The sequence below is a fragment of the Wallemia ichthyophaga genome (genome assembly GCF_000400465.1).
Source record: "Wallemia ichthyophaga EXF-994 unplaced genomic scaffold scaffold14, whole genome shotgun sequence".
Lineage (NCBI taxonomy): Eukaryota > Fungi > Basidiomycota > Wallemiomycetes > Wallemiales > Wallemiaceae > Wallemia > Wallemia ichthyophaga.
The window spans coordinates 298,347-323,594 of record NW_008806287.1 but is presented as its reverse complement, the minus strand read 5'-3'; the positions used below and the strand labels follow the sequence as shown (position 1 = coordinate 323,594).

The window sequence follows — 25,248 nt, the reverse complement described above, 5'->3', positions numbered from 1 at the left end:
TGGACAGTAACCATGACCGGGAATCGTGTGCCGATAGCGAACCACATCGATCAGGACTTGCTCGATAGCAATCCGACAATTTTGGATCACGTGAATGATGCATTCGATCTTGATTACGACGCAATCACTCTCCCGTTCACCAAACCCACCTGGAAAACTCGTTGGCAGCGCTACTGTGTTTCAAACGAAAACGATGTCAATAAGGGCAGAGCTAGGGCGAGCTATATAGCTGGAAAGTCTGGTGCGTTTTGATTTTGTTGATTGCCTGCTCTTATTGGCCTTGACGACAGAGAACGTTGTACAAGATCGACAGACAGCCAAGGAGGCAGAAGTCTGGAGGCTAACAAGGGTTTACGATAAGAATGAAGTAAATGTTTCTAAGCTTGGTGCGTTAAATACGCTTATTCCATTACTCTAATCACTCACGCGCACAGACGAATGCGAGTCGATAATTGCCTTTGCGTCAGATTGGCTTGAGCTCGATTCTCCAGATGAGGGAATCAGGTTTGATTCGGAGATGGCTCTGAAGCAGGAAGTCGCGTACGCTTCTTATCTTAGTATACACACGCTCATATTACCAGCACCGAAGAATCGGAAACATGTCGCAGACTATGCTCGGTCTGTTATGGCAGCATTAGATAGCACGTCGTATTTGCAGCTTTCTGTCATGATACCTGTGTCTGATCCTGCTGAACTTGAGCAATCCGGCGTATCCCCGGCGTTATCTGAGTTCAAGGGCGATCCTTCATCGACGTGGGAAGTCTGGGATGCTATACGTACACTCTGTGACTACTCGCCTAGGCTTGGCCTGGCGTTGGATCTTGGCCAGCCTCTGCCACCGCCCTGTGCACTCAAGAGATGGTCGAGTGAACCAACTCGGCAGATTATTATACCAGCAAATGCCTTTGTAGGGAACGCAAAAGGATATCCTGTTCTCTCCAAGTCTTGTCAGGAGTTTATCAAGGAGCAGATCAAAGTGGGTATTTTTTTCTTTGTCATTTCTATTAACTCAACTCATTCCAACAAACAGACACTTCCGACAATTGTACTCACTGAGACTTACGAAGGTATTCACAAGTCCGGTGGCAGCAAAGCATATGTGCAATACCTACGCTACATGGAGAAGCTTTCAAACGACAGTGCAACTTCTGTCGAGCAGTTTGCAAGTGGATATATGGATTGGTTACAAGCACCGCTGCAGCCTCTTCTTGACAACTTGGATAGCTCGACATATGAAATATTCGAAAAAGATCCTATCAAGTATCAAAAATACGAACAAGCAACATACCTAGCACTGCTCGATAAAGAACCAAATTCACTGACAAGGATAGCAGTCGTTGGTGCTGGTCGAGGGCCATTAGTGCAAGGAGCAATTAACGCAGTAGAAGCTGCAGCTGAAGGTAGAAGGATACACATAATGGCCGTAGAGAAAAACCCAAATGCTTGTGTAACATTGCAAGGTAGAATGGATGAATGGAATGAGAGCAAAATCGCGAGTGTAGAGTTGGTTTTTGGCGATATGCGTATTATAGAACTGGAAGACGAGCAGAAGAATGATATACTCATCTCTGAGCTACTTGGTAGCTTTGGTGATAATGAACTCTCTCCCGAATGTTTAGATGGTGCTATGAGGCTTTTGAAGCCATATGGAGTGTCAATACCATCCTACTACACGTCATACATAGCCCCACTATCGTCAACCAAGCTGTATAATGAGGTGATGCACATGGGAGATGCTAAGAATGCTGAAATGCCTTACGTGGTCATGTTCCAGGCTGTAAATATACTCAGCGGAATGGATAAAGAAAGCAATCGTAAGGCAGTTCAGCAATGTTGGTCGTATAAGCACCCATCCAAGTATGAGTTTGTGATGGATCGAAATGGGAATCCGATGACAAACTATCATAACACAAGAGCAGCCCATCTGACATTCACTATTCCTTATGCTGGTGTTCTGCATGGATTAGCAGGATACTTTGAAGCACATTTGTACGGGAATGTGTGGCTATCGACACATCCAGAGCGTTATGATAAGGAAATGTTAAGTTGGTTCCCAATATATTTTCCAATAAACACGGGCGTATATCTACCAACGAATAGCGAGGTGGATGTACATCTCTGGCGTCTTACTGATAACAAGAAGGTGTGGTTTGAGTGGTCGGTTGAAGTCTTTGTTAAGGCGGATGAGAAGAGGATAAAGATCAATCAGAGCAAATTGCACAATCATGATGCCAAGTATAATAGGATTGAGTTGTAGAATATGCATTTACGCGCTATTTTTACAAAAAAATTCAAGTATAAAATTTCCAAGACAAACCTAAGCAACGTGCGCTGAATGGAATAATTTCCTCGAGCATTTCAAGCCCTTGTACCACATACCAAACTGAGTAAAGCTAGTGTAACTGGGGTTGCTTAAGTGCTATCAAAAAATATCAACGTGAAACGCGAATCGTATGCATCCAAGCAATGAAATACGGGAAACAATTTGAGCAGCTAAATGAAGAATTCCCAGAGGGTGTGTGTTATACTTCACGTGCCACATCGCACTAACTTTCCCCACAGAGTGGCAGGAGAACAGCATCGAGTATAAGCACCTTAAAAAGCTTCTAACGGATGTCGTCGAGGAGCTTAACATGATCGGATTGAATAAATCGAAGTTGCTCGATTTGCTTTTGAGGAAAACGGAAGATACCCACATCGAATATGTCCTTGACGGGCCATTGAATCAGCCACAGCCTCGACTTATTGTACAGTTCAATGATAATGATAGCAGGGAGGAGTGGTTGAGTCTCTACAACCTTCAGAAGGGCTCTTCCGGTTTAGATGCCGTCACCGCGAGTACGTCAAGTACCTCAAACAAGGACCTTGATAAGCAGCATCAGGACAATATGGAAGAAATATTCACAGATGGCACAGATCCATCCAACAAAGAAATTCACATACCCCTCAACGCGGATGCAAAGTTCTTGGGCGCACTCACAGCTGCATTCGATAAGCTCGAGGCGCTGCAAATGGTTGAAAAGAAGAAGTTCGCCACGCAGGTAGAGACGCTATGTAATGCCATAACAGGTGTAACAGGACCGAGTGCGGTAAATCATTCGACATTCGGTTTGCACAAGAAGAAGACGAATGATTTATACGCGTGGCGGGAGATTTTCACGCTCTGGGTGGAATCTGCAATATATGAAGGTATAACTGAGTCTAGTCGGGGTGAAAGGGATGTAGAGAGTGCGGAGATACGTCTGAATGCATTCGCTGCTGAGGTCGTCAAGCGTGGACTAGGTGATAGTCGGACTATGAAGTCAAAGCGATCACGGCAGGCTCTTGATCAGTTCTTGGAACTGAATATGGCTTTGCTCGAGATTAAAAAGTTCTATACTGCGAATCTTGAAGCAGCGCGGAAAATACTCAAGAAACACATGAAAATGACAGCACTGCCTACGGATTCTTTCTACTCTTTCGCTGGTGTCGAAGGGAGCGCGTTGCAGTCTGCAACTAGTTCCAAGAACTCTAACTTCGGTTGGACATTCTACACTATCAGCTTGCCTAGAGTACTTCTTGCGAGGCTGACGGAGACATTGATACCAATAATCCCGTCTATAGACGATTACAATTGTTTAATATGCCAAGAGATTGCGTTTAAGGTGGGTGCATTGGTTGTGGTAGGGTGCTGCTAACAAAACAAACAAAGCCAATTAGGTTAAAGTGAGTTAGGTGTATTCATGTTTGAAACAAGCTAACAAATTATGTAGCTGCACTCATATATTCTGCGTTAGATGCCTCGTCAAGATGCAAAAGCGCGGCCAGTCAGATTGCCCATTGTGTAGGGCACCTGTAGTGATGTCAGCGAATAGAAGTGAGTCGGCGATCGTCAGATAAGCACTTACTCAGACAGTCATTCAGATAATCTCGATCAAGCCCTCGTTGGTTTCATGGAGCTGTATTTTCCAAAGGAAGTCCGCGCGAAAGCGAAAGCGAACGACAAAGAAGCCCAGAAGGAGCACATGGAGGAGAATGGGATAGAAGATGTCAACTGTATGATAATGTGATAATTTTAAGAAATATATGAATGTTGTATCTCTTTAGGGTTTACATTGACGTTGAAATGGTTGGTGGGAGTGCTAGTACACATAGACACGCTAATGGCGTCATTTAGATTGTCAGAATACGCTCAGCTGAAGGAACATTCAGATTCGATTTGAGTGGAGATGATTCGATCGAATTGCTGGGAGATAGAGTGGGTAGCAGCGCAGGTGGCGTGGATTCGCGTTGACGGAAAGTGTAGATTATAGAGAGTGCACCTACACTCGATAAGCACACGCTATCGCTCTCAAATGAGCCTAGGGGTGGTGAGACTCAGCTGTCGTCACTCTCAAAGAGGAAGTTATCCGATTTGGGTATAAAGTGCGTGGATTGATAGGATTTACAAGGAATTTAGCTGATTAGCACTCTTCCTAGGCACGGTGATCTTCTTTTCGCCTCCTCTGCAAAAGTGCCAGAGCCAGCGCAATCCTCTAGCACTGCTTCTGGTACTACTTCTAGCCTTCCCGCTAGACCGTGGCAACTCGTAAAAGACCATCCAATCGACGCGCATTGGTTTAGGCAGTCTGGTAAGATACCTCGCCAGACGTCGTCTTCTTCGAGGGAAGGTAATCTAAACACACTTCCAATCGAGGTGCGTTGATTGTATTCCATTTATCACTCTCACTTTTCCTCAGCCTTACGACAAAGAATACCAAGCTCAGCAGAACATAAAGCACTTATCATTTCACGCATACCTTCGTAAACTCAAAGATAGTAATCCACCAACCTCCTCTGTCGCGCAGCTACCACCTTTAGAAGAATTGGACTTTAAATTTAAGCAGTGGGTTCCTAACGCTATCACTCTCCAAGTCCAGGAATACAGAATGCTCGATCATGTCGAATTTTCCTCTCCTGGTTTGGTTGAAGGATTGCTGAACTTCTGGCGCGCTTCTGGTTTGCAGAGATTTGGTATTCTGCTCGGTAGATATGCACCATATGAAGCTGTGCCTATGGGTATTAAGGCCGTCGTCGAAGCGGTGCATGAGATCCCACAAGAAGGTGAAGTCGACGGTATGACTCTCGGCTTACCATGGGAAGATCAAGAGAGGGTCGTTGAATTGGCGCAGAATGCTGGATTAGAGGTACTCGGTATGATATACTCCGATCTCTCCCAACCACCGGGCACTCAGTCACCACTATTCAAGCGCCACAAAGACAGTTTCTTTTTATCTTCATTGGAGTTGTGTTTCGCGGGACACTTACAGAATCAACACAAGTTACAAACAACACAATCCAAGAGTGGTAGATTCAACTCAAGATTTATCACTTGCGTGCTCAGTGGCACGCAGAATGGCGGTATTGATATATCTGCATTCCAAATCTCTGATCAAGGAATGGCACTCATCGATGCAGATATCGTCGAACCATCCGTCGAGCCATCAACGCTGCGTATGAAAGAGTCTAAACCGGGAAAGTACATTCCCGATGTGTTTTACCGCTACAAAAATGAGTACGGAATAGATGTTAAAAAGAACGCTAAACCGTGCTTCCCTGTGGAATATCTGCTTGTTAATCTCACACACGGTTTCCCTAACCAGTCCAACCCGGTGTTTAAGAGCAGCGTATTTCCAATAGAAAACAGACAAGGTTTCCAGGATCAGTCTGTCAGCAAGCTTATCTCGACTTTCTTGCCAGTTGTTTCTGAGAGTACTGGATTGGGTTTCCATAATTCGGATGATGTTGACCTTGAAAGTGTCACTAATGAAAAGAAGGAGGCGCTTTGTGATATACTCAATGATTGGCATCTGATTGCTTTCTTGGAGCCATCTGGAATGTTCAGTGCGGATGAATCTAGATTGGCATTGAAGGTTGGTATCAATAGGGATGAAAGAGATTTGGAGAAATTGTTGAAGAGCAGCAGCTGGCTGAATCTTATGGCCATTGCTCGTGAGCAGGCTAGTACACAAGGTGGGAGTTAAGTTATATGGTTGATTCCCATTTAACACGTTACAGCTGCGAATGCACAAAGTTTAAATGAGGCTGAAGATATTCCTCATGACGTTCTTGCAGCTTCTGAACAGACGGCTAGACAGGAAAGAGAGCAAAGAGAGCAAGAACAAAGAGAAGTCGACGTCTCACCTTCAGACAGAGAGGCAATTGAGAATGTGAGTGAAGGTTAGCGAGTAAATGGAGTAAAACTAACATCACACAGCTCTGTTCATTTGGTGGATTTGACTTTGAACAAGCCAAGCAATGCTATCTTGCTTGTGAGAAAAATACGGAAATGGCGGCTAATTTGTTGTTTGAAAGTATGTGAGAGTGTCTTATTTATGTTGTATTGCATGATCGTATTGTGATTTTTGTAGGTGAGGTAGCGTGTATGAGCAACCAAAAAAACCAAACACAACCTTTTAATCCTAAGAAATGGAATATACTGCTAATACAAATGTTATCTAAACAAAGGTTTTTCTATCAATTGGGTGTGGCATTGCAGCGGTTCAACAAAACACGATCACTCAATCTATGCGAGTGGAGCTTGTTTGTAGTGACGACGGAATTTTTCGTCAATGTTGTCGAGGTAGTAAGCACCACCCCATATGTTTTCAATTTGACCTTTAGGAGCATAAGACTTTGCGTTGTGATTCTCCTCACGAGTTTTGAGGGAAGAAACGTATTCAGTCACAGGAACAACCTTCATCGAGTCGAGACGCTTGTGTAAATCGACCGCATCAGCAATTTGCTTTGTAGATCCGACGAATTTGACAGCAAAGAAGGATGCAGCACATCCAGATCCGTAAGAGTACATACCCGCTCTCTTTCCTTGCAAGTCATCCGAGTTGACGTTGGAGAGGAGAGATGCGAGACCACCGTAGAGAGAACCAGTGTACATGTTACCGAGACGCTTGCAGGTAGTTGAAGAAGGCTCAACTTGCTTGCTGTAGGCATCCTTAGCGGCAGTCATGAATGTCTTTTCGATTGCCTTGTCAAAGTACGTCTTTGCTTTTGGTACTGAAGCGATAGCTTGATCGATACCCTCAAACTTTGGCAGGGAGGGGTTGGATACAAAGTCGTTGTAGGTGAGTCTGGCATGACCCTTTTGGACAAGTTTGCCGTATGGAGAGTGGAAGACCATGAAGTCAAAGTTGTCACCCTTAACGTCTTGCTTGTTGGTTTGGGTGCGCTTGGAGTATTTCTCGCGGTACGAGTCGTACGAGTTGTCGAGAGATCCAAAGTAGCAGTCAATAGTGAGTGGGCCATCTACTTCTGGGTATTCAGAGTTGAGGTCTGGCTTGTAGAAGTCCCATGCGTTTGTCATGTATGTACCGTGAGTAGGCTCAAGAACGATTGGTGCGTTTGGACCAATGAGCATGGCAACGCAGCCTGCACCACCGACAGGTCTAGCAGAACCTTCAGCGTAAATGGCAATGTCACCGGCTACGACGATAGCGTCTCTGCCGTCCCAGCTAGAAGATTCAACCCAATTGACAGCGTTAAAGAGGGCTGAGGTACCGCCGTAACAAGCATTCTTAGTGTCAACACCTGTAGGTAAATGAGAAATGGTAAAGAAAGCAAACGTTTGACTGACCCTCAATGTCAGTGTTGCCAGAATCCTTGAACAAGTCCATTAAGACAGTCTTTGTAGATTTGGATTTATCGATGACAGTTTCAGTGCCAACTTCCAATCTGCCAATAGATTTTGGATCGACGTTGTACTTCTTGAGAAGGCCATCGACGGCGGACAAGGCGAAAGAGTTGATATCTTCTCTGTCATCGCAGCAAGCCATGTATTGCTGTCCGAATCCGATAGTGTACTTTCCAGCAGAAACGCCGTCAAATTGCTCTAAATCAGTTTCTGAGATGCACTGTGCGGTGTGTGAGCTGAGAGAAGTACCAGAACCACCTCAACTAACTCTCTTTGGGAAATAAATCTCTATTCCCTTAATTCCAACGTTTTCTGGGCGACTCATTTTGGTTTATCGTTGATGTTATTCAAGAAGACAGTGGTGAAATCAGTTCATGAAAACAAAGTCAAAATTTATCTCTTTTTAAAATAGTGTATCAAGGTTTTTTGTTAATTATTCTACACTAACGCGTTGCGCATTGCGCATTGTTCGCTGCTCCTACGACATAAATTGTGCATGTCACCAATTCAAAGCAGGAACATGCATATAAAAATAGATCCACGTTTTAGCACTAAGTCTTTGTTGCTATCTGTTTAACTTTTTGCGCGTCTAGCTTACACTTGCGCACGCGTAAGAGCTTATTTATACATGAAATCAACGAAAAGAAAAGAAGCGTTTAGTTGAAGACGCGCAACTCAAAAATATATAAATATTAGCCCATAATAACGCGTCTGTAAAGATAATTCCGGTAGAGCTGTAAAATGGACAGTAAAAACAAAAGTTTTAGCCGTAGTCGAATACTCTACCATTGAGCCAGCCGGCCGTGGTGACCGACGCAGGGCTCGAACCTGCAACCTTTCGATATCAGCTACTCCCATTGAATTATTTCGAACTGATATATAATTCTAATTGTAACAGTTAATACTGTTCACCTAAAGCGCAATTCTTCAATAGCAAAATCTGATTAAGACTTTTTGCCTTTATTTTATCATGGAGTAATTAAGGCAAAGCGTAATCCCTATAAGGCTTTTAAAAGTTTATACATTTAGCATTACGAGAAAATGAAGGCATTGGGCCACGGCGGATGACGCAAGTGGTTAGCAAAACAGACGGAGTGATAGAGGAAGAGGAGCGGGTGGTTGGAGAGTGATATGTATTGCACAATAAATGATATAAAGCGAAGTATTTACGAGGATATACGCCAAACGATCAAAAAGCTTCTTCAAGTTTCTTCAACTTGTACGATCATTATGCAACATCCAGAAGTAAAGTGGGCGCAAAGAAGCTCAGAAACTGAAGCAGAGAAGTTAGTGAAAGGATTGTGTGTTTTACACGCTTAACAATTTGCACAGGAATCTACTCTTCGTCACTATTAACTTGAGTGACATTGAAGGCACACCAAAGCTCGATTTGACTCCGGAGAAGATAAGCTTTCAAGCAACATCAAACGGCAAGGAATATGGATTTGAGATAAACTTGTTTGATAGCGTACTCGACAAGCCAATCAGAGTAAACAGGACTGGTAAGGGTATTACACTCACGCTGCTCAAATCCACACCAAGAGCTGAGTACTGGCCACGCTTGCAGAAGGAGAAAGTCAAGCTTCCTTTTGTTATCGTTGATTGGTCACTCTACGTCGATGAGGACGAGCAGGAAGACAGTGTACAAGAGCCAAACCCTATGGAAGGTATGGATATGCCTGGTGGTGAAGGTGGTGGTCAAATGGATCTCCAAGCTGTGAGTGGTGTTGGCGATTTTGATTAAATAGAGCTAATTTTGTGTCAGATGATGCAACAACTTGGCCAAGCACAAGGCGGCGGTGGTGAGCAGCCAGACGAAGAAGAAGATGAAGAAAAGAAGCCTTGATTGATATTTAATTGATATTTGATTGATATTTGATGCATTTTTCATTTTTAAATTTACACTTACAAGCTATCCCAATCTTATAGAGCCTTATCGACGACGAGAAATGACTTGTCAACCTTCTTCTCAGCTGGATTCAACGCATTACGATAATTGGCTCACTGCCCAAGCTAAATCAAGACACCCATCAGCTATCAGAGCCCTTTTCCCGCTTGAGAATAAGCCTGGTATGATTTCTTTGCTGGCTGGTAAACCAAAGTGAGTTGAATGCGTGGTTTATACGCAATATTCTTACCTATTCAGCCCAGAAACATTCCCCTTTGAAAACATCACAGTCTCCCTTAAGCCTGTTTCCCCGGGAGCTCCCCACCCGAAACTTGAAATCAATGCAGGTCCAGATCTCGCGGAGGCATTACAGTACACTGCTACATGTGGTCTACCAAGACTTCACAAATTCGTTTCTGACCTCCAAAACCACGTTCACGGCCGTCGTTGTGAGGCAGGTGAGGATGATTTCGCAATCACAATCACAAACGGTTCCCAAGACGCTTTCACAAAGGCATGTGCTGCACTAATTGAGCAAGGTGACTACGTTCTTATTGAGTCACCTGTATACACGGGCGCCATCCCAGAAATGACCATCGCTGGTGCTCAGTTTGTTGAGATTGAGTGCGATGAGCAGGGCATGTCCGCTGAGAAACTAGCGCAAGTCATGGACAACTGGCCACAAGACAAACCACGCCCAAAACTCGTCTACACTGTCCCCACTGGTAACAACCCATCTGGTGCTTCTGCCGGTAAACAAAGGAAAGTAGATATACTCAACCTAGCACGCAAACACGATTTCCTTATTCTTGAAGACGATCCATACTATTTCCTCACTTTCGACGGTGAGAGGGTGCCTTCTTACTTTGCACTGGAGAAGCAACTCGGCGGGGAGCGCGGCAGAGTTCTGCGACTCGATTCGATGAGCAAGGTTCTTTCATCGGGGATCAGAATTGGCTGGGCAACAGGACCACAGGAGATAATTAAAGCGATGGATCTGCACACTTCAGCTGCAAATCTTCAACCAAATTCCACATCACAGGCTATAGTACAGGCATTATTTGCGCACTGGGGAATAGACGGACTGCTCAACCATGTGGCGCGAGTTGCAGACTTCTATAGAGTCAAGCGCGACGCTTTCGAGGGCGCAGCTGCTAAACATATGAGCGATATCGCTAGCTGGGTGACCCCAACTGCCGGAATGTTCCTGTGGCTTAAACTGGATTGCGACGACAGCAACGAAGTGATCAAAGAGAGGGCAATCAACAACGGTGTAATTGCCCTCCCAGGTGTGGTCTTCTACCCAACTCCGCGTGTCACCCCATACACACGGCTGAGCTACTCGATGGCGTCGATAGAAGATGCCGAGGAAGCTTTCAAGAGGTTGAGAAGGACTGTGTTTGAGTATAAGGGGGTGGAGGATCCCAAGTGAATCAAGTTAAACAAAGGCACTAGAATCTTGTACGTCTTCATTCTATAGACATTTTCTTCGCTCTTTCCCGCCCACGATGGCTTGTTTCGAGTATGTCTCGTACTACCACCATCCACAACTTCAAAGCTTGGCTCAAGGAGAATGGCTGTGAACTACACGACGACATGGACATTGCGTACTCTCCCCAATCTGGCTACAGTTGGATAGCGAAGAAAGACATAGCGCAGGAGACAGAGATAGTCAGTGTGACAGAGGGTGTGTGCATAACGCGTGATTCCTGCAGGAAGCTGTTCCACGCCTTGAGCTACACGCCACTAAGAGAGGATATCCTCGTAGTCGTATACCTAGCGCTGCACTACAACTACGACAACCAACCCGACTCGCTGCAAAGAGCACTGAAGCACCGCGCATACGTCGCTATGCTTCAGCCAATAGGAAGCACGCTGACGACTCTCTACTGGACACCCACCGAGCTCGAGTACACGCAGCCGACGAGTCTGTACAACACAACGCGGGAGCGAGAGTTGCAATGGCAAAGGGATTACGTCGTCGTTACCGATTGGCTGGCATCTAATGGTTTAGCGTCATTTTCGTACGATGTCTTCAAGCACTCTCTCACTATGCTCTCCTCACGCTCCTTCCCCTCGAAACTGATAAGCGGGAGTGGGAGCAGAAATGCAGACACGAGCATGAGTAGCAGTGATAATACGAGTGGCAGTAGCACACCGATGCTCGTCCCTCTGTGGGACATAGGCAACCACAAGCCCATGTCGGCAGTGGTGTGGAAGGATAGTATCTATACACGCACTTCCAAAATAGCCATCAGTCTGCCGCACGGTGCCTTAGAGGGTAGCGAGGTATTCAACAACTACGGGGCCAAAGCAACCAATGAGCTCCTTCTAGCTTATGGCTTCGCTGTTGACAACCTTGAGTACGACATAGTTCCATTCAAGGTAGGTGCCGGTGCCGGTATGGATTTCTCGCAGCGCAAGCAAGACCTTTTACGCAAGTGGAATCTATTGCTTGAAGACGGCTCACTATGCACATTCAACCTCTCACTTACGCAGAACATGCCAGTGGGATTGCGCTTCTTGATGCGCTCACTGGCTGATGAGAACATCAGCGACGAAGGCGCATGCAGCCTGCAAACTCTCGATGACTCCCCCTCTACTAACCAGGACATCGAGTTCGATCTCCACGCTGCACTCTTTCACATGCTCGAGAATAAGGCTATGAGCACGTCGCAGACCCTCAAGACACTCCTCGCTAACAGAGACACTGTTAGAGAGAGTGTGCTCGTCATGCTGCAGTCGCTGCTGACAAACCAGGTAATTATCCTTACACGCGCTGTTGACGCCATCGAGGAGGTGTTGGAGCGTCTGTCCGCGTAGCATGGTAGCATGCGTGTTGGGCGCATTTTATATACGCATTATTGTATTCGCATTATATTAAGCATGGATATTTTGTTGTTAACACTCGTGCACATATACAGTGACCGACGCGAAACGAATGTATAGAAAACAATAAGACAAAGACGCTGAAACCAGTTCAGACGTCAGAGAAGAACAAAGAAAGATCAAGTGAAATATAAATAAGTATACCAATAAATGTTCCCACTGATATTTACTGGTAGAGCGCCGGTGAATGCACATTGTGCACACCGCTTAGTGAGTCTTACCGAAAGCCTCACGACGTGCGTGGCGATCAGCACGACGAGCGGAGCGCTTGTAAGGGGAGGTGTTGACAACATTTGGACCAGGGATATCGAAATGTTCGATACCGTTAGGAGCAGGAGTGTAAATGTTGACCTGAGCGTCACCAGTGCTGTAGATTTCCCTGACTGGAGTTTCAGGTGGGTAGACAACGTTGCCGGAATTGTTGACGACATTGAGCTGGACACAAGCAGGGTAGTATTGTGGACCACCGATTGGAGTCTCAGCTGTGCCTGCAAGGTTCGATGCGGCCTGGAGAGCGAGAAGCTCGTGACGCAGCATGTACTGGCCTGGTGCGGTTGTGGCTGGGATGGTTACTGTGTGCCATGATCCCCAGTTACGAGACATGTCATCCATTGCCCACAAACCATCACCTTGAGGACGAGATGGCCAGAAACCTTGGTCAGGGCGTGGCTGAGATGTGTCGAGACCAGCTTCCCAGATCTTGTACACGCGCGCATTGCCGTAGCTTGTCTGGAAGTTGCTGCAATCACCGTCGCAGCGCATCAGGTAGTCCATTACAGAACCCTCGTAGTGGCCCCAGTAGTCCCCAGTTGGACCACGGTCACCGTGCCAGCGGAGCTTCACGTCGTCGCCGGCATTGACAGTTGCTGTTACTGGTACAGAACCGTGGCCATTCGCACCGCAAACGATGTCATCTGTGTTCACGTTGTAGTATGGCACATACCCTCCGTCGTAAGGGAATCCGCGTACAGGGGAGTTGTCATTTGTTGAGCCGTAATTGGCTCCGTTGTACCACTGGCCACCGACCATTACCTGCGACACTATACCGTGTGCGCTAGCGTAAGCGGCGAGAGAAGCGAGTGCGAGTTTTGATAGCATTTCTAAATGAGTGTGTTTATACGTGTCTGTCTGTATGTGTGTAGGTTGTCGGTACTTGATGAATGTCTTCGCTAAAAGCCTGCTTTTACTTCGAAAACGATGGTTGATCAAAAAGCTGCAATTCGGTCTGAAGAATTCCAGACTGCACTGTCCGCTGAAAATTCACGTGCGTTCCTGATTTTTGGAATACCTCATACGAGTGCAAACAGAGCGGGTGCGACATATCTAAAACCCAGATTTGTCTTGCTATAGGGGATGCAAAATATTTTCTTCCCTTGTAACATGATCATCCCTTATTTCTATTTCTATTTCTATCTATTCATTCCTCCTCAATATCAGTTACAGTCTTACCAATCCAAAAGTTGAAAACTTCATATTTCTCGAGGTATCAATCATCATTAGTTATACATACAAGATTGTTTAGCGTGCTGGGGTGCTAGAGACGTGCGCTCTTTGGCATCTGTAGCGATATTAGTGATGTGAGATGAGTGACATGAAAGATACTGCTGCACACGCACCTGTCTCATAGCCTGGCGTATACCAAGATCACCCAAAATTTCTGTCTCGCGTCAGCATCGCGCGTGTGTAAATACTCCTTCTCACCCTCAGAACCACCGAGTAAGCCTGGAAGGGTGTTGTTAATTGTGTGGTGCTATTAATAGAGTACACACTCACTGTTAAATTTATAGGTGCGGTTGAACATCTCAATATTGCGTCCCATGCCTGTCTGCGTGATAGCTCTGCCGCCGAAGATCTGCGAGGGAGTGAGACGGTTGGGTCATCGGACACCGACAAACCCACTTGTACAGCATCGTCAGCAACACTATTCTCGACCCTTGTGCACTGCATCTTGAGCAGCGCGATTGGACCGGCGAGGTGCTTCGACTGCTCCTTGTACGTCATCTGCGCCGATAAGGAGGTGTTTAATGAGCGAAAGTAGCAACATTAACAAACCCCACCCACCTTGGTCATCTGATAGCCCACATACTCAAGCCAAGCTTGCAAGGATTCAGCTTTGGCGACCATGCCTGCTAATTTGTAGCGGATGACTGGCTGGCCGAGGAGAGTCTTGCCAAACACCTTACGCTGGTTGGCCCATTTGAAACACTCCTCAACAACGAACCGGATCGAACGCGTCGACGCAGTCGCCATTACAAAACGCTCATGGTTGAAATTGGAGAGTATAACGAGCAGCCCACCGTCTTCAGGACCAAGAGTGTTTTCGACAGGGACTTTGACATCTATTGAGTGTTTTAGTGGGCTCTATGTTATTCACTCAAAAACACCACCCTCACCATCGAATGTAATGTACGCTGTTCCGGCGGTAGTAGAGTACGATGTCTTAATTTGCTCCGTAGATACACCCTCAGTGCGCTCTACGAGGATCATTGTTAGACCTCCCTCCGTCTTGCAGCCTACGCTGAAGTAGTCGGAGAAGGTGCCATTTGTGATCCACTTCTTGGTACCGTTTATGATCCAATGTTTGCCATCTTGAGATTTGACTGCTGTCGTACGCAGGTTTGCGACATCAGAGCCTGCGAAAGCCTCACTGATGGCGAGTGAGATGAACTGATCACGTTGATGTGAGACATGATATAATAATGGGGCGTGTCTTACCTTTTCGCCGGAGAGAACCTGAGGGATAATGCGGCTGGAGTATATGTGAGGGGTGCGTGATTATTGCCGCTCAACTGATACTCACGCCTTCAACTCATCGCTTCCAAAATTGAGGACAGGTGGGAGACCGATAACCATACCAGCGAGCAAACCATCGCCATATCCACGCTGGCCGTGACGGACGAGTTCCTGGTTGATGACAAGTTCATGGAGATAGTCAAATTCCTCTGGCTTTACGATGCCTTCTGCGAGGGTGCGGCCGTGAAGATGCTTACCTGGGCCGAGACGCATGGCATTGATTTCGTATTGACTGCATGGTGAAAAGTGAGGGAGTACTTCGTGAAAAATTTCCAACTCACGCCATTTTCTCGACAACACCATCAGAGCATCGTTTGCCATCCTTTTCGCGTGCAAGAGCGTCAGGGGTGATGACAGTGTCTACGAACTTTCTCATCCAGTTCTGCAGAGCTTTATGGGACTGTTAAGGTGGTGAGTGAAGTGATATGATTAGTAGAAATCAGACACACCTCCTTGTAGTATGGAGAGTGATATGCTTGCGATAGCCAGCTTGGCTCGCCGTATGGTACTGTAAAAAGAGTTATGGAATGTGAAACACCAAGACACATGACACACCCTCGGAAAGATCACCTGGTTGAGGGAACTTAATAACAGGTTTCTCATTCTCAATTTGGCCAATGATAAGGCGCTTGTACTGAGGTTTTTCGAGGACATCGAGGCTGGTTGGGTACGGTGAGGGTGAGATAACAATCAAAGAGAACGAACCGATGGAGGTTGAAAAATTGCTCAGTAGCGTCTTGGCCAGCGATATCGTCGTCGAAGAAGACGGAAGCGCCGCCTGGATGGATGTTGATGAATCTGTACGGGAGTGAGTGGGTGAGTAGGTGGCGTGTGAGATGCAGCCCACTTGGAAACGTCGTAGATCTAAGGGAATTGGAGATATTAGGAGATGGCAAGAGATGGACACACGGTGCTGTCGATAACGATCCACACTGAATACAGAGCGTGAGAAAGGGTATTACCGGTTATAAGCCAGGCTAACAATCTCCTTTGGAATTGTGCTGTGTGGGAGTGTGAGTGGGGTAAACAGGTGATTGACGATTATCTCACGTTTGCAACTTGTTCTCTTGAAAAGGTCTTCATGGTTGGGGATCAAGAGGGGTTTGTAGGGAGGTACACGCGGAACACATGGGATACACGAGACACAAAACACACCGAAAATACCAGGATATGATGAAATAATCAAAAGAAAAGAGGGGGATTACATTTTGTTCTTCAAGTTGTTTGAAAGCCACTCTAAGCCTTCGTATAAGCCATCACCAGAGGTTGCGCATGTAGCTTGAATGTACCAGGTGCGTTGGCGGAGGGAGTGGAGGCCTAGTTTGTCAGTGATTTCAGCGGCGTTCATTGCGTTTGGAAGGTCTTGTTTGTTAGCGAAAACGAGGAGGTGGGCATCTCTAAGCTCATCTTCATTGAGCATTCTTTGGAGTTCCTCTCTAGCCTCAGTGACACGATCTCTGTCGTTTGAGTCGACGACAAAGATTATGCCTTGGGTGTTTTGGAAGTAGTGTCTCCAAAGGGGTCTAATCTTATCCTGGCCACCAACATCCCAGACAGTGAAGGATATGTTCTTGTATTCGACAGTTTCAACGTTGAAACCGATGGTTGGGATGGTGGTTACAATCTCGCCCAGCTTGAGCTTGTAGAGGATGGTAGTCTTACCAGCAGCATCAAGACCAACCATCAGGATACGCATCTCCTTCTTCCCAAAGAGAGTGGACAGGAGTTTTGAAACAGATAATCCCATTTCTGTGGTTGTTAGAATACGTGGGTATACATCCCGAGCCACTCACAATTACACTTAATTTGGTTTAGCTAAAGGAGCTGCGTCGCGAGCTAAAAGCCAGCTCAGTTATTCAAATATAAATATAAAATGAGTAATTTAAACGGATTTATAAATTCATATTGTTAAATATACAGTATATATGATCATATTGGTGTTTTTTATTTTCAAATTTAAATTTTAGTTGGTTTGCTCTGTGTGTAAGATGCTACTCTCTTAACACATACAAACACACAGAAAATGGTTAGTATGTTTAAATGTAATCTACATCTATTAACAAATACACCAGTCAAAAGCCACGCCTTAGTTAGTTGAAGTGTTTTGAGCCCGCCCACTACTAACACATCTCAGTAAACTTAGTGTATTGGGTGATGGTGGTGTTGGTAAAACTGCGCTGACTGTACAGGTGAGTAAGCGCACTTTCTAATTCACCAATTAAATTTGTTCCAGTTCTGCATGAACTCCTTCGTTGAAACCTACGATCCAACCATCGAAGACAGCTACAGAAAGCAAGTTGTTTTAGATGATAGCCCTGCTTTACTTGAAGTTCTTGATACAGCCGGTCAAGAGGAGTATACTGCTCTACGCGATCAATGGATTAGAGAAGGCGAAGGTTTCTTACTCGTCTACTCAATTGCTTCACGTTCCACTTTCGATAGAATCGATAAATTCCGTAATCTTATCACTCGTGTTAAGGAGAGTGATGACATACCACTGATGCTTGTTGGAAATAAGTGTGACAAGGTTTATGAGCGTGAAGTTAGTCTATCAGAGGCTCAACTCATGGCAAAGAAGTTACAATGCTCCATGATTGAAACTTCTGCTAAAACTTGCGTTAATGTTGAAAGAGCTTTCTTTCACGTCGTCAGAGAGATTAGGCGGCAGAGACAAAGTGTCAATGGTACTACTAATCAACATCCTGCTCAGCCCTATAGAAGAAATCAACGTAGACGAAGATGTACTATCCTTTAGAAGTTCCTGACAACATCCATCCATCCATCCATCTCTCCATCTCTCCCATCTTCGCGAATACGTTGATTTGTTTTATTATACCTGTTTATTCCTATTCTTATGCTTACATTCAAGCTATCTTGTATGCTCACATGTACAACTGCACACATGCACACCTGCACACATGTAATCAAAATATATGCCAACTTTCACCATTAAATTCTTAATCAAATTGAGGTATTTTCATTTTGAATAAACCTAATACACTCAAATATACACACATGTTCATCATTTTCACGTAATTTTTGGCGTTATTTTTATGTAAGCCAAGACATTACTACAATTTTAGCTGGTTATATTGGTAAGAGCAGAGTATATAAAGACACACACATACACAAACTACACACACATGCGCACTCCCACAAACACTCTCAACGCCATTTTCATCATAACCGAAATGGCCTGATTTCATCCGATCTTACTCACCAACAACGACAACGACAACGATATCATCAACAACGACGGATGAACTCAACGCAAAGCTATTATACCGACGCTCAACCCGTTGAGCGCACTAGCCAGCCTCTCCTTACTGCCATTCTCGCCGTTGCTGCCTCGCTGCTCATCCTCGAGCAGGCCATTTACAAGTACAAAAAGGGTCATTTGCCCGTGTGTTTTGAGTGCTAATTTGTTGATATATCCGCTAACCTCCTTTACAGGGTCCCAGTTGGTCTATTCCCATTATTGGTCGTTTCGCCGACAGTTTAAATCCTAGTCTGGAGAACTACATGTCTGGATGGAAGCTGGGTGATTTATCTGCAGTCTCTGTTTTCAATATGTTAGTCTGGTTTATCTAGTTCATTGTATCGCCCCCCGTCTAACATCCACACTCTCTAGCTTCATCGTCCAAGCTGCCAAGAACGAGTACAGTCGCAAAATATTCAGCAGCGCTTCCTACGCCGAGCCGTGTCTCGTAGCCAGTGCCAAAAAGGTTCTCGATCCTAACAACTGGGTCTTCCTCAACGGCAAGGTGCATTCCGACTACCGCAAGGGCCTCAACGTATTATTCACCCGCCGCGCACTAAGCAGCTATCTCCCCATTCAAGAGTCCATCTACCGCAAGTACTTTGACAAGTGGACGCGTGATGCCACTCCCAAGAGCTACATGATGTCCATGCGCGATCTCAACATGGAAACCTCATTAAAAGTCTTTTGTGGCGAATACATTCCCCAGCATGCGCAAGACGATATCAGTGCCAAATACTGGCTTATTACCGTCGCGCTCGAGCTGGTCAACTTCCCCTTCGCTTGGCCTGGTACTAAGGTATACAAAGCGATAAAAGCACGCAAAGTGGCTGTTAAATGGTTTGAGCATGCGTCCGCTCAATCTAAGGAGCGCATGAGCAATGATGCAGAGCCAGAGTGTTTGCTTGACCACTGGACGAAGGCGATGCACGAGGCTAAAAACAACGCTCATACAGATGGTTCAAGCAAAGTGTTACGCGCGCGCGAATTCTCCGATAACGAAATGGCTATGGTTGTCTTATCATTCCTATTCGCTTCTCAGGATGCCATGACCAGTGGTGTTGTTTACATCTTTCAATTACTAGCTGATCATCCGGAGGTACTGGGTCGGGTACGTGAAGAGCAATATCGTGTCCGTGGTGGCGATGTAGATTCACCAACTACTCTCGATATGATCGACCAGATGACTTATACACGCGCTTGTATAAAGGAATCTCTTCGTATCAAGCCTCCTGTTATTATGGTGCCTTATCTCACTAAAAAACCTTTCCCTATCAACGCTGATTACACTGTACCTAAAGGTACTATGCTCATTCCTAGTATCTACCCCTCGCTTCATGATCCGGCAGTGTATGGCGACCCTGAGTCATTTAGGCCAGAAAGATGGCTTCCTGATGCTAATGGTAATCCGAGCGATGCTGAAAAAGCTGCTGCTAACTATCTCGTTTTCGGACATGGTCCTCATCATTGCCTCGGGAAGGAATACGCCGTTTTGCATATGACCGCTCTCATTGGGTCTGCCAGCGTCCTTATGGACTGGGAACACATTGTTACTCCTCAATCTCACAATGTTGAAGTCATTGCCACTATTTTCCCCAAAGACGGCTTTGTCGCTAAGTTTAATAAGCGTGAGTCGATAGCTTGAGTGGGTGGTTTGCTGTCTCGATTCTTCACAACCTTTACAACCTTCTCACCTCTCGGCATCGTTAACTTTATATTTGGCGCAGTTTCTCCCCTTACTTAACCTCGATACTACTGCCCCCAACCACCCTCTTCTATAGTACTACTCACTACACCTTTAATACTTCATTTTTACTCTCATAGATTTATTTCTTTGTAACTGAGAAAATACGCAAACAATATAAAAAGATTGATATATAAGCTATTGCCTAATGTTACAAGTGTGTGAAGTGCTCGAGAAATGCTGTAGTTATGCTGGAGTGTTAATGTCGTTGCTGGTATTATTATCTTTGTTATGTTTATCGTTGTTATCGTTGTTAGGTTTTATTACTATCGCTATCATTACTATCGCTAACGTTATCATCATTACCATCGCGATCGCTATCACCATCTTCATCACCCCGCTATCCCATCAAACAAGAGCTGCGTCGCACGTTCATACTCGACGGGGCTATGATCCGTGAACATGCTTTTGCTAAAGAACGGCTCGTTGAACCTCTTTTCCACATCCTGGCAGTATCTCAAAATAACGCGATGAGCTTCCTGTTTATATTGGGGCGAGGCGTGAGAGTGAGAGTGGGTGTGTTGTTCCGTACCAAGCTCACCTTCACCCTCCTCCTCACCGTTCTCGCCCCCGCCACACTCCAGCGTCACTAGACACGTGGACCTCTCTACGACAAACACCTGCAATCATCGTCAGCCGATTTACACAATCCGCTAAAGACGCTCCATCTAACTCACTTCGCCCGGCGGATACAGCTTCACCGCATCCATGTCAGCTCCGATCGTTGTCTTCAAACTCCAGAGCCAGTCGCTGAGCTCCTGGTCGGCTTGCGGCGTCGTTGCAACTAGCGCTGGATCTACGTAACCAGGTTTAAGGATAGCGTTGGAGGTGTGCCCCACCTTTGCATCTTGGTGTGTTATCGTGCGTAGTGTGTCGGCTGGCGTACCTAGGTCCTCTGCCATCTCATCTACTTTGTCAGTCGGGTGAGTGTGTTTGTATCTGTTTGTATCTGTGCGGTGTGTTTCAATTACATCGCCACTCCCACCCCGCGCACCCTCAATTCCGTTTGAATCACTCCGACGCCGATTACTTTCGCCACTCTGTAAGCCGTTCTCTCCTCTGAACCCGAGCACGCGGCCAATAATCTCATCCGTAATGTTGCCCTCTTCCTCATGCAACATGATAGCCATCTTGCGCATATCGTGCAGCAAACCGAGTGAGAGTGTGGGGACAATATCCTTATTATTGACGACGCTAATGATAAGACCTCGCGCATATGCTGTGAGGTCAGGAGTGGATACGCATGGTGTGCCGTAAGTGTAGCAGCTAAGCGAGCGACCTTCCGGCAAGAGTGATTTAAATCCCGTGACGAAAGTGGTCGACGCTTTCACATTAAATGACATACCTCTATTGCGTGCCTGCGTTGCGAACACATCCGATCGCGTGCCCCATAGCAAAGCTAGCGCAGCTGCAGCTCCACCGCCTAGACTGTGTCCGCAGAGCACCAACCCATAGCGGGGATACTCGAGTAGCGCCCTACGAATTGTAGAGAGCACCGTATGAGAGTGTGCTAGTCGATAAGCACTGCTTAACATTCCCTCGTGTATCGCATAGTAGCCGTCTTTGTCATAAGATCCTGCATCTAAGTCCAGATGCGCATAGTTGCACGTTAGATCAACTAGTATGTCCTGGAACCCTAGCGTGCCGCGACAGGTGAGGATAATCGACTGCGCACTGTGGTCAATCGCTATGTAGTGCACCAGCGGGTAGATCTTCCCGCTGTCCTTCTTGAAATTATCATAGGGATTAGTGTAAGACGATAGAAGAATTGCGTCGATAGGTATGTTATTGTGGTATGCAAATGCGTGGTGGTTGATGTGTTGCTGGTGCGCAGACGTGTCTGTGTGGTCCGCTGTCGCATCCCCGCCGATACCAAGAATACGCATAAATGACTTGCCGTACGCTGCCGAGGAGTAGCGCATAAAGCGGTGGATGTTCTTGATAATATGCTCGCGCGGCCAGTAAACACCTTCCGAGGTCGATTCGACAGCGTCTTTTGGTGGTGTTGGCGTCGGCGGTATGGCTGACGGTGGTAGTGTTGATAGATTTGTAGCAGATGGGCTCAAATTGGTGCTTCCACGCGTGTGTGCACACACGGGCGACGACGGCGGTGCTTGTGGTGCGTCTGGTGATTTCTGGGGAGATGTTGTGTGGGGTGCGAGGATTTTCTGTGTAGGCGTACTGGGTGGGGGTATATTATGTTTAGGTGTATGAGGCGATGGTATATTTTGGGGCTGGTCATTCTGTGAAAAACCATTCCGCGCGAGACCGTCTGTAATACCTAGCGACAAACTCTCCGCTCCCTGTAATAATTGATTAGGATGTGTGTGTGTGCTGATAGACTTTGTGCGGGTATGTGGGAGCGTCATTTTCTTCTTACCCTCGCCTTTATCCGAGCTCGTCATTCTCATCATACTTATTTCCGGTGTGGATGTTTTGCGATTGATAACAGCACTCCCACTCCCGCTTCTCTTCCTGCCGCTTATTTCAATCTTGCGCGCGACGTGTTTCTGCGTAAGACGCGTGGTGACTGTACGCAGCACATTCTGGAGACGCTGTCTGCTTTCACCAGGGTGGCTAAGCGTATCTGCGTACGACTCACTCGCTACGGAATACTCCTGGCTTTCAGTGCTGAGTCCGGGTAGGCAGCTGGTCGAGTTAGAGTAGTGTGGGAAGTACGACATAGTTTCTCTCTCCCTGCGCCCGTCGTCTGTATCCATATCTTCTTGGTAAGGCGTCTGGGGTGCTGATTTGGAGAAGGTCGAAATAGATGGAAAGTGGATGGTATTTGTTTGGTGGGAGTGGGGCGTGGGAGGGTGTAGTGACTGTGGCTGCTGTGTTTGTGTCTGCATCTGCTCGTGTTCCTGTGCCTGTGCCAGCTCGCTGCGCATTTCTGTTGTGACTATCTGCTCCTCATTCTCAGTGATCATTTCCCAGATGGTCTTCTTAATCATTTCGTCACTTTCCGCACACTCGCAAGGGGCATGTGTGTCTTGAGATGCGTTAGTTTCCTGTGTATCAATGTGCGCATCTTCTCCAAGCAGATCAGTGAGGGTTTTGATAAGTTGGTTGCGCTCATCGGGGGAGAGGTTGCGCGTGCGGTATTCAGTGGAAGTCGTCGCCTCACGCGACGAGAAGAGATTACCACTCTTCTTCTTCAAGATGGAGTGATGCATGCTTTTTCCATGTGGATGTGCGTGCTCACGTTGATGCTCTCCAGGCGACCGGTCGCCTGGAGAGGCAGCAGAAGAATTCCTGGACAAGTTCTTGTATCTATAAGACTCAAGCATGGTGGCTAAACTAGCGAGTGTATCGCCGATTGACTTTTTCTTCTTAGAGTTAACCTCGCTGAAGGATCTATTGACCACAACGCAATCCCACACGACTTTCATGTTCTGGCTTTCGAGAATCCGCTTCTGTGTTGCGCTCTGGAGACAAGCAAACGCAGTGAAGGCCTTTGTGAGAGCGACGATCCAGCTCAAGTAGGACATATGCTTCGGAGCCTCGTTCTGCTTTCCCATGAAGCTGATAATGGCAGACAAAGCGCGGCTAGTCTCGTTGGAGCCGAAGATGCCATCAAAAACTGAAACGCTTTCTTCGGCGAGGGAGAAGGAAGTCTTTAGAGTTTTCTGGGTGAGGTAGAAGCCAGCGTGGGCGAAAAGCTCAGCGAGAGTGAAAGAGTGGTGAACGAGATAAACGCCTAATGGAGGTGAGACATTGTAATAAGAGCGAGACAACGCACCCAAGCCAGTGTAGCCTTCTAGGAGCTTCCTGTGGACTTGATCAGGGTTAGAGGAGGACGTGCAAGATATGCCTAAGGCAGCTAAGCCTGTTGAGAGTGACAGATGCTCGAGATCTATGTCACCGGTAGTTGGATCGTAAGTTCGGAGGGCGGAATTGATGGCGGAGATGGTTGCTCTGCGTGCGATATCGATAGAGCTCGTCGTCGTGCTTCTAAAGCCGTGCAGGAATAAATCTATTAGGAATGCTGCGGTGCGTAGGCTGAATTTGGTTGATAGCGATATCGCCGTGACGGATTGAGCGAATCTGTGCGGTAGTAGCGTCGTTGAGGCATTCAAGAATGATAGACTGGGATTATCAGGCGAATTAGTCGTTTCCATTGGGTATCAAATAGGATGATCGTGGTGAGCGGGAGAGTGGCGGTAAGCGGTGTGGGAGATGTAAGGTGGGAGATAGGAGATGAACAGAGATGAATACAAATGAAAATAAACAAATACTCAAATACACAATCAGTTAATGCCACCTGTCTATGGCGCGTTAGAGTGTATCACAACACAAAGAGATGGAATAACCTTCAATTCGACCAGCTTAGCGGAGATGTCATCTAGTCGGGTACGTAGCTTGTATATTTCATTGCTAGCTGTGTCTGGGGATTGCTGGTGGCTGTGTTGTGTAATATGTGGTCTCTGTGGGAAGTGAGTTGGTTGGTATATGGAGAGCACTTTCACAGACCAGGAGCACCTTCTTAAAATCATTTGGGCCGTTTATCTTTAAAATTCTCTTCATTCCGCTTTTGTAATTCATTTGTGTTCTCGTGCAATCTTACCGTTTCGTTGGGTTGCGTATCCCCAACGAGAATATGTCGACATAATTAAATTAATTCCCCACATTTCCACGACGATCAAGATAACATAAATATGAACTCCACAGCCAGCCACTGCCACTCAGAGCAACTCCCACAGCTCCCACAGCTCCCTCGTCGTGGTCTTCTTCCAAAGTCAACCAAGCTGAACCCATTTCTTAATGCATACAAGCAGCACACCCAGCCACCACGTAGAAAGGGTTTCGATATCGTATCCAACAATCAGCCACAGCAATTTTCACTCAATCTAACTCAGCAGGAGGTTTGTCGTGCCTTGTCCCAGCTTCCTGTCTAACCCCACACTCCACAGCTCGCACGGAAATGCTAAATTCGAATATTATATCAACTACCCTTTGCATTAAAATACTCTATAACACTGTAATCTACTCTCACGATACACATGCAA

The 25,248-nt window shown here is 46.2% G+C and overlaps 14 protein-coding genes across 14 annotated transcripts; 8 read left to right on the top strand and 6 right to left on the bottom strand.

Annotated features, from left to right (window-relative positions):
* Nucleotides 1-12: 12 nt before the first annotated feature.
* Nucleotides 13-2,257, top strand: J056_001320 (Protein arginine N-methyltransferase skb1; the record flags this gene model as incomplete). Its single annotated transcript, XM_009270880.1, has 4 exons — nt 13-241; nt 291-386; nt 435-976; nt 1,031-2,257. 4 exons carry the CDS (start codon nt 13-15, stop codon nt 2,255-2,257), a joined length of 2,094 nt encoding a protein of 697 aa, XP_009269155.1.
* A 209-nt stretch (nt 2,258-2,466) lies between these two features.
* Nucleotides 2,467-6,340, top strand: J056_001319 (Nuclear protein localization protein 4; the record flags this gene model as incomplete). The annotated part of the gene is made up of 11 exons (XM_009270879.1): nt 2,467-2,515; nt 2,563-3,644; nt 3,692-3,705; nt 3,753-3,856; nt 3,904-4,028; nt 4,157-4,237; nt 4,286-4,404; nt 4,459-4,675; nt 4,719-5,991; nt 6,037-6,188; nt 6,236-6,340. The coding sequence occupies 11 exons, from the start codon at nt 2,467-2,469 to the stop codon at nt 6,338-6,340; spliced, it is 3,321 nt and encodes a 1,106-aa protein (XP_009269154.1).
* A 204-nt stretch (nt 6,341-6,544) lies between these two features.
* On the bottom strand, nt 6,545-7,991 carry J056_001318 (Hydroxymethylglutaryl-CoA synthase A; the record flags this gene model as incomplete). The annotated part of the gene is made up of 3 exons (XM_009270878.1): nt 6,545-7,563; nt 7,610-7,886; nt 7,935-7,991. The coding sequence occupies 3 exons, from the start codon at nt 7,989-7,991 to the stop codon at nt 6,545-6,547; spliced, it is 1,353 nt and encodes a 450-aa protein (XP_009269153.1).
* A 905-nt stretch (nt 7,992-8,896) lies between these two features.
* J056_001317 (Protein wos2) lies at nt 8,897-9,512 on the top strand (the record flags this gene model as incomplete). Its single annotated transcript, XM_009270877.1, has 3 exons — nt 8,897-8,952; nt 8,999-9,383; nt 9,432-9,512. 3 exons carry the CDS (start codon nt 8,897-8,899, stop codon nt 9,510-9,512), a joined length of 522 nt encoding a protein of 173 aa, XP_009269152.1.
* A 103-nt stretch (nt 9,513-9,615) lies between these two features.
* J056_001316 (uncharacterized protein) lies at nt 9,616-10,986 on the top strand (the record flags this gene model as incomplete). Its single annotated transcript, XM_009270876.1, has 2 exons — nt 9,616-9,767; nt 9,813-10,986. The coding sequence occupies 2 exons, from the start codon at nt 9,616-9,618 to the stop codon at nt 10,984-10,986; spliced, it is 1,326 nt and encodes a 441-aa protein (XP_009269151.1).
* Nucleotides 10,987-11,078: 92 nt separating this feature from the next.
* J056_001315 (SET domain-containing protein) lies at nt 11,079-12,377 on the top strand (the record flags this gene model as incomplete). Its single annotated transcript, XM_009270875.1, has 1 exon — nt 11,079-12,377. The coding sequence occupies one exon, from the start codon at nt 11,079-11,081 to the stop codon at nt 12,375-12,377; it is 1,299 nt and encodes a 432-aa protein (XP_009269150.1).
* A 273-nt stretch (nt 12,378-12,650) lies between these two features.
* J056_001314 (Endoglucanase-7) lies at nt 12,651-13,541 on the bottom strand (the record flags this gene model as incomplete). The annotated part of the gene is made up of 1 exon (XM_009270874.1): nt 12,651-13,541. The coding sequence occupies one exon, from the start codon at nt 13,539-13,541 to the stop codon at nt 12,651-12,653; it is 891 nt and encodes a 296-aa protein (XP_009269149.1).
* A 436-nt stretch (nt 13,542-13,977) lies between these two features.
* Nucleotides 13,978-16,319, bottom strand: J056_001313 (putative acyl coa dehydrogenase 6; the record flags this gene model as incomplete). Its single annotated transcript, XM_009270873.1, has 17 exons — nt 13,978-14,001; nt 14,060-14,100; nt 14,145-14,165; nt 14,217-14,295; nt 14,343-14,444; nt 14,505-14,782; nt 14,837-15,110; nt 15,159-15,192; nt 15,244-15,468; nt 15,518-15,636; nt 15,686-15,744; nt 15,792-15,895; nt 15,942-16,034; nt 16,084-16,100; nt 16,146-16,168; nt 16,219-16,237; nt 16,287-16,319. The coding sequence occupies 17 exons, from the start codon at nt 16,317-16,319 to the stop codon at nt 13,978-13,980; spliced, it is 1,545 nt and encodes a 514-aa protein (XP_009269148.1).
* Nucleotides 16,320-16,437: 118 nt separating this feature from the next.
* On the bottom strand, nt 16,438-16,983 carry J056_001312 (ADP-ribosylation factor; the record flags this gene model as incomplete). The annotated part of the gene is made up of 1 exon (XM_009270872.1): nt 16,438-16,983. The coding sequence occupies one exon, from the start codon at nt 16,981-16,983 to the stop codon at nt 16,438-16,440; it is 546 nt and encodes a 181-aa protein (XP_009269147.1).
* A 276-nt stretch (nt 16,984-17,259) lies between these two features.
* Nucleotides 17,260-17,991, top strand: J056_001311 (Protein ras-2; the record flags this gene model as incomplete). The annotated part of the gene is made up of 4 exons (XM_009270871.1): nt 17,260-17,266; nt 17,316-17,325; nt 17,371-17,425; nt 17,470-17,991. The coding sequence occupies 4 exons, from the start codon at nt 17,260-17,262 to the stop codon at nt 17,989-17,991; spliced, it is 594 nt and encodes a 197-aa protein (XP_009269146.1).
* A 504-nt stretch (nt 17,992-18,495) lies between these two features.
* Nucleotides 18,496-20,140, top strand: J056_001310 (Cytochrome 61; the record flags this gene model as incomplete). The annotated part of the gene is made up of 3 exons (XM_009270870.1): nt 18,496-18,639; nt 18,690-18,808; nt 18,868-20,140. 3 exons carry the CDS (start codon nt 18,496-18,498, stop codon nt 20,138-20,140), a joined length of 1,536 nt encoding a protein of 511 aa, XP_009269145.1.
* A 431-nt stretch (nt 20,141-20,571) lies between these two features.
* Nucleotides 20,572-24,360, bottom strand: J056_001309 (Sn1-specific diacylglycerol lipase alpha; the record flags this gene model as incomplete). The annotated part of the gene is made up of 3 exons (XM_009270869.1): nt 20,572-20,859; nt 20,917-23,939; nt 23,982-24,360. 3 exons carry the CDS (start codon nt 24,358-24,360, stop codon nt 20,572-20,574), a joined length of 3,690 nt encoding a protein of 1,229 aa, XP_009269144.1.
* Nucleotides 24,361-24,489: 129 nt separating this feature from the next.
* On the bottom strand, nt 24,490-24,784 carry J056_001308 (uncharacterized protein; the record flags this gene model as incomplete). The annotated part of the gene is made up of 3 exons (XM_009270868.1): nt 24,490-24,507; nt 24,553-24,666; nt 24,713-24,784. 3 exons carry the CDS (start codon nt 24,782-24,784, stop codon nt 24,490-24,492), a joined length of 204 nt encoding a protein of 67 aa, XP_009269143.1.
* Nucleotides 24,785-24,897: 113 nt separating this feature from the next.
* Nucleotides 24,898-25,170, top strand: J056_001307 (uncharacterized protein; the record flags this gene model as incomplete). Its single annotated transcript, XM_009270867.1, has 2 exons — nt 24,898-25,104; nt 25,153-25,170. 2 exons carry the CDS (start codon nt 24,898-24,900, stop codon nt 25,168-25,170), a joined length of 225 nt encoding a protein of 74 aa, XP_009269142.1.
* Nucleotides 25,171-25,248: the final 78 nt, after the last annotated feature.